The sequence below is a fragment of the Arvicola amphibius genome, chromosome 11 (assembly GCF_903992535.2).
Source record: "Arvicola amphibius chromosome 11, mArvAmp1.2, whole genome shotgun sequence".
Classification (NCBI taxonomy): Eukaryota; Metazoa; Chordata; class Mammalia; order Rodentia; family Cricetidae; genus Arvicola; species Arvicola amphibius.
Window position 1 is genome coordinate 103,735,117 of NC_052057.2, and position 6,744 is coordinate 103,741,860.

The 6,744-nt window shown below is 43.2% G+C and overlaps 1 protein-coding gene across 1 annotated transcript; it reads right to left on the reverse strand.

The window, feature by feature from the left end:
- Nucleotides 1-2,251: 2,251 nt before the first annotated feature.
- On the reverse strand, nucleotides 2,252-6,526 carry LOC119826575 (olfactory receptor 13C3). Its single transcript, XM_038347964.1, has 2 exons — nucleotides 5,604-6,526; nucleotides 2,252-2,270 (listed from the first exon to the last, which is right to left on the reverse strand). The coding sequence occupies exons 1-2, from the start codon at nucleotides 6,524-6,526 to the stop codon at nucleotides 2,252-2,254; spliced, it is 942 nt and encodes a 313-aa protein (XP_038203892.1).
- Nucleotides 6,527-6,744: the final 218 nt, after the last annotated feature.

The window sequence follows — 6,744 nt, forward strand, 5'->3', positions numbered from 1 at the left end:
TGACATTGTTCAGACTTGTTGATATTTTGAATTTATAATCGTCAATGTAAGAACACTGACTTGAAAATGTACATTAAAAATAGTAGAAGTATTTTAGGTCCATTTAAAAATTGTTGGAAATCTCTCTTAAAATTAAGCCAACACTCTTTTTAGAATTTTTCTTTTTTATGCAACTCAAGTCAGCAACCAAACCACAATTTTAAACTTAACTATTTTAACATGACTTAACCAAACGATCAAGTAATCTGATACTTACATGCTGAGCAGGGACAGAAGGAAATATTTACGGTCTTTGTTCCCTATAATTAAGCCATCACGTTTCTACAATGGGCAGAGTGAAGGAAGCCCAGAGTGAGTTAGTCCTGAGTAAATGAATATTGTTTACATGGGCACAGCTATGTCAAGAAACCAGGACTCCTGACATAGGAGACAATTGGAAAAAATTTTACCTGTGTGGGACAGGCTGAAGAGGAGTGGCAAAATTCTCCTCCAGAGCCGGGCGGTGGTGGCGCACGCCTTTAATCCCAGCACTTGGGAGGCAGAGGCAGGCGGATCTCTGTGAGTTCAAGACCACCCTGGTCTACAAGAGCTAGTTCCAGGACAGGCTCCAAAGCCACAGAGAAACCCTGTCTCGAAAAACCAAAAAAAAAAAAAAAAAAAAAAAAAAATTCTCCTCCAGAGTCCGAGTGTGAGTTTACAAAGGATGGATCACTGTATGGAAGACTGTAGCTTCCTCTCGGGGCTGTTTCCAGCCTGAGACCGCTTGTATAAGACCTCCTATGGAGACTAGCTAGCCTGCGCTATACCCTAATAAACAGGCTGGAGTTCCAGGCAGGGCAGTAGCGGGAGCAGTACCACCCGATCCCACATCCCTGTGTGCATCTGTGTGTCTGTTTCGGGTCTCTCCCCTCTTCATTCCAGCTTGGGTCTTCTCCTTTCTTTAAGCAGCTTGGGATTTGGCACCAACAGGGAAAGAAAATCTGTGAAAATAAAAACATTGCAGCTGACAGTGTGCAATATGCTTGTTAACTGGCGTTCTATGGTGGGATGACACGCTTTGTGCAAAGTATTCATGTTTTGTGTCTGATGCAAAGGCACAGTGACTTCATATAATGAGAAACACAAAGCTACCACAAACACTTCATTCATGTTTGGTTTTGATGAACTTTTGGTCACTGGGCACTTAGAAACCTTTACACTTTTTACAACTGTCCACTCAGAGATTCTTACATTTGGGGGTTATAAAACACAGTTTAAGAGGAAGTAGGTTGAAGGCTGGAGAGATGGCTCAGCAGTTAAGAGCCCTTGGCAGTCTCCCAGAGGTCCTGAGTTCAACTCCCAGCAATCACATGGTGGCTCATGTGATTGTAATAGGTGGCTCTAATAGGATCTGACTCCCTCTTCTGGTGGGAATGAAGACAGAGCACTCGTATGCATAAAAATACATGAACAAATAAATATTTATAAAACAAAAAGAGGAAGTGAGGTGAGTTCCACCTGATACAAGTCTGTGCATAATTTGGTGACATTGTTGCTAATTTGGCAAAACCTAAAGGGAGGTGGGAGGAGTTGACCCAACCAATAGAAATAACGTTTTCATGTGCTTAAAGTCCTGTAACAGTCAAAAGTTAGAGTTGGGCCATCAAGATCTCAGAAAAGGAGCCCCTGCCAACGCAGATGACCTGAGCTTGACCCCCACCACCTACAGACTGGTAGGAAAGAAGAAGCAACCTGTGCCAATTGTCCTCTGACCTCCACACACTTCGTTGTGCATGTAGTCTCCTACATAAATAACAGGTAAATACATGAAATAATTTTTATTAGCGAAACTAAAGATAAAGGATTAGAAAGAATGAAACAAGAATCTGTGCTGCATAAGGGCTATGGCAGAAATGTGTCATTGGGGGCCAGCCAGAAGCATCTATAGAACAAAATTCCATCTCTAGAGTCATAGGAGCGGGACAGAATTTAGGAGCAAACCATTTAAGTACCAACTTGAACCACATAGAGGTTAGCTTAGCAAAGAGTGAAATAACTGAGCAGAAATAGGAAAGAGAAAACTAAGCGGGAGAATAAGTTCAACGCCCAGCATTCACAATGAGCAAAGGGCTGCAGGTGAACCCGGGTGGTGTGGCCCAAGTTCACCCTGTGCTCAGACTGCTCTTCTAGATGAGCCGTCTACAGGCAAGGACAAACTCATACTAGATTTATTTTGGAATTTCAACTCATCTGAAAATAATGGTACCTGATTTTATCTCCCTAATAACTCCCTGCTTTTAATCATTCTCCCTGAGCTTGTAAGAAGATCCAGGGAGACAGGAAGCATTTCTGTTCATTTCTGGCTAAGGATATCCACCTTTAGCTGTCTTCTAGACTAGATCTTCTGCTCTGAGTCCTTGAGATCTCGGCAGGCCTCAACTCATCAAACCTGATGCCGGTGCTTCCTCCCAAACACTCCGAATCTTAAGAGGCTCTCTTTCAGGACCTTCTGCCTTGGTTTGAGTTTTAAGGTTGTATTATCTCCCAGGGGCAGTACAGAAACTCCTCCCACCACCATTTGCACATCCTCATTTCATCTCCTGGCCTAATCTCTTCATCTCGATGTGCACCTGGAAGGTGTGATTGATATTAATGGAGTGGGAACTAAGGGCATTTATCTGGCTCTGGTAATTAATAGCTATGAATAAAAGATGTGTTAAAAATAGTAACCGCTCTCCCCACTTGCCCTTGTCACCTGTGACAAACAGGAGAACTGACCCAGCCCCTCACCAACTGCAACACTTGGGAAAATGAACCCTGCCTCTAGCCTCGGCAGCACAGCAATGCTGACCATGGTGACGGGGACACAGATGAGTCTGGATGTGAGCAAGGGAGATCCGCCCCCCCATCTGCCATAGGGTGGCATGAACAAGGGAGAGATGCTACCCCCTCACCACCTGCAGCAGGTGGAAGAGTTGGTCCTGAGGTCATGTGAATGGGAGAACTCAATCAGGAGAACAGGCCCTGCGCCTCACCCAGACAGTACAGTAGAGCTGGCCCTGCTGGTAGGGGCTCAGGTGAGCTGTTCCCAAGAGTATGAGCTTAGGAGAGATAGCCCTACTACTTGTCTGTCGTGTGGTGGTGTGGGCAGGGGAGGACTGCTTTCCCCCTTGCCCCTCACCACTCATAACCTGCCGTGGACAGGAGCTGACCACTGGGTCATGAGAGCAAGAGAGCTGGCCCTGCCTCTCACTAAGCTGCAGCACTCAGGAGAATGACCCCCACACTTCACCTGGCAAACATGATAGAACTGACCCTGGTGGTATAGGTGTGGGTGAGCCAGGTGTGAGAGCAGAAGGGTCTTGCCCCCTTTCTGCTTGCTACATAGGGTAAGCTAACAGGGCAGTGCTGAGGAGCTCATTCTGATGGTGAGGATGAGGAAAACCTGGTGAGCTGACAATTCCAGCAACAACCCAGGCTCAAAAACTAGTCTCTGAGTTGGCCCACCTCATTTATGATCTGCTGAAGCTCGTGAAGGGGCCAGCCCTATAGACCCAAAGCTGCAGGATCTCCATGACACAGGACAACAACAGGATACTCCAGAGGAGTCCCAGTTAGGGCTCAGTATTGATAATGTAACAGAAACCAGAGGCTCCTAATTAGACAAATGACCCATTGCAATGAACACTTGCAAGTAAAGATGTATGAGCTAAAGGGTATACTCTGTGACTCATTGTGCCACACTGCAGCTTCCATGATGAGATTTTCCTTTTTCATTTTTTCTTTTCCTTTAAATGTTATTTTGTTTTATCTTGGGGGGGGGGGTTGCAAAGGGATGGGGAGATGAAGGAGATCAAGAGGTATGATGTTAAATCCACAAAGAATCAATTAAAGATAAAAAGAAAGAACAGAAAGGAAGAAAGAAAGAACCATGAGTCCTCATCTGAACTGCATTCCTGAAATAGAATGTACTATGACACTGGCCCCAGTACTTGTGCTTTTCAACTTATTGAAACTTCCAATGCCATTAGGAACCTTACTTGATTATCACTAGCAAGTTAACTATAGCTTTGAATGAATTACTAACCTAACTAAAAACTGATCATACTTTCGGGAATAGAAACATTTGTACACTGGTCTCTCTGCTACCTGAGTTTGGATGTAGTCATTCCTCCATGTTTCCATGGAGCCCACTGGAAGCACATACTTCAGACATCATAAATGATAGATTATAATGGGATTCATAGTATTTGGGATATCAAGACCTCTTGGAAGACCAGTTTGAAGCAAACTATAGTCGTCGGTAAATCTAGTTGAGCATGACTAATAAAGGAAAAGGATAAAAATATCTTTCCCTAGCCAATAATTCTCTTTTTATTTTCTTTTTTGAGATTATAATTTAATTACAACATTTCTCTCTTCCATTTCCTTTCTTCAAACCCTCCCATATATCCCTACTCACCCTCTTTCAATTCATAGCCTTTTTAGTAATTATTAGTATATGCATATATATTTTATATACATATAATGCTAAATATAACATGTTTGACTCATATAATGCTCCCTGTATTATGTTTTCAGGGATGACCACTCGGACCTCGCAGCTGAGTGGTGTGCTCTTCCCTGAGGAGGGTCACATCTCCCACTCCCATATTTACTGAGTTGCTTGTAGCTCTTTGTGAAGGGTTGAGGCTGGTGAGCTCTTCCTTGTGCAGTTTGGCATGTTTGTTGCTGACCTCCTTGATAAGCTCACATCTGGGCAGTTTTGGTATTGAGACTATGGATGTAGCTTCTGATGTTACTTGGAGACACAATCTCACAGCAAAGTCCCTGATCCTCTGGTTCTTACAATCTTTCAGCCGCGACTTGGCAGTGTTCCCTGAGCCTTAAGTGTGGCAGTGTTTGGTAGATACATCCAATGGGCCTGAGTTCCACAACCCTGCATATTGTTGGATTGTGATTTTCTATACTGGTGTCCATTTCTTTCAAAAGAAAAGTTCCATTAATAAAAAGTGGCAACTACATTTAGCTGTGGACATAAGGACAAATGTTATAGATTGTTGTTAGACACTATGCTGGTTTATTAAACTGGTGGTTGTAGATTCTCCTTGATAACTATAATTTAATTAGCACTGAGTGGTTAACTTGGTTTCTAGAACCAGGGATGGGTCACCCTTGTGTTGAATGGGTCTTAAGTCCAATTAGGTGGTTGGAAACCACCAAGTTTTGTATGCTACTATTACACCCCTATGGTTATTGGGCATGCTGGTTGTTGAAACGGTTAATAGGCATCACAACTGTTACGAGATGTTAGTCATCTCCCTCCATTGCAAGCTTGTACAGTACTTTCTGGTACCATGAAAGCTTGTTCTCAGGGAGGGAGCTTTCAGGTCAGTTTCAACCCAGGAGTTTCTGAGCCCTGTTTCTGAAGTGCATGGTGTCTTCAGCAGTAGGGACTTACCTTCCATCTCTGGGGGTATAACCAAGTAACTGAGATTTTTTTAAAAATAGATAAATAAAAATTATATTGTTCTCACAGATACCCCCCAGTCAATCTTGTGCTTGCCACACAAAGCCTGTGTTTGCTGGCATCTTATTGAATGTACTTTTGTTTCAGTATGCACTTCACAGCAGCTTTCACATCCTTATTCCTCAAGCTATAGATGATTGGATTCAGCATGGGGGTAACTACTCCATAAAATAAGGAAATGATCTTATCAGAAGTCTGGAACTTGTCTTCCCCAGTCGAATCTTGGGACTTGGGTTTTGCATACATAGAAAAGATGGTACCATAAAATATGACCACCACAGTCAGGTGAGCCGAGCAGGTAGAAAAGGCCTTGCGTCTCCCTGTAGCTGAGTTCATTCTCAAGATGGTGTGGAGGATGAACATGTAGGAGAAAAAGATGAGCAGTAGTGGAAGAACCAGGAAGGCCATATTTGATATCACCATGGTAATGATGTTGAGAGATATATCAGCACAAGCCAGCTTGAGGACAGCTAAGACCTCACATGTAAAATGATTAATAACATTATTTCCACAGAAAGGCAACCGCATGGCAAGGGATGTTTGCACGACTGAATTGATTCCACCAGAGAACCATGATACAGATGCCATTGATACATACACTCCTTTGCTCATGATGATAGAGTATCTCAGAGGGTTGCAGATGGCCACATATCGATCAAAAGCCATCATGCCAAGAAGCAAACATTCTGTCGAACCCATTGCAAATCCAAAGAACATCTGCACTGCACAACCATAGAAGGAAATGTTTCTTTTCTTTGAGATTAGGCTCACCAGTGTTGAGGGAACAGAGGAAGTTGTATAGCAGATATCCAGGAAAGAGAGGTTGCCCAGGAAGAAGTACATGGGTGTGTGGAGACGGGAATCAAAGATGCTTGCTATGATCAGAACACCATTGCCTGTTAGAATCACTAGGTACATAGCCAGAACAAGAGCAAAGTAAATGATCTCAGTCCTTGGGTATCCAGAAAGACCCAAAAGAAGGAATTCGGAAACAAATGTCCCGTTATTTTCATCCATGCCGTCTGCTTTCAGCCATTATTAGACCTACCCTGAAACAAATCCAATGCCTGAATACAAGTGGAACAAAGTACCTGAAAAATCACTTTTCATGTATTAGGAAGAGCTCATTTCTGAATCTCCCTCATTGATGCCCTCAATAATCTGTTATTAGAATGCAGTGAAATTGGGCATCTTGGAAGTTCACATGCCCCTTGCCAACATATCAAACACACATT

Excerpts from the sequence above, each read along its gene's own strand:
- LOC119826575 (XM_038347964.1), bottom strand. The coding sequence starts at position 6,526 with ATGGATGAAAATAACGGGACATTTGTTTCCGAATTCCTTCTTTTGGGT.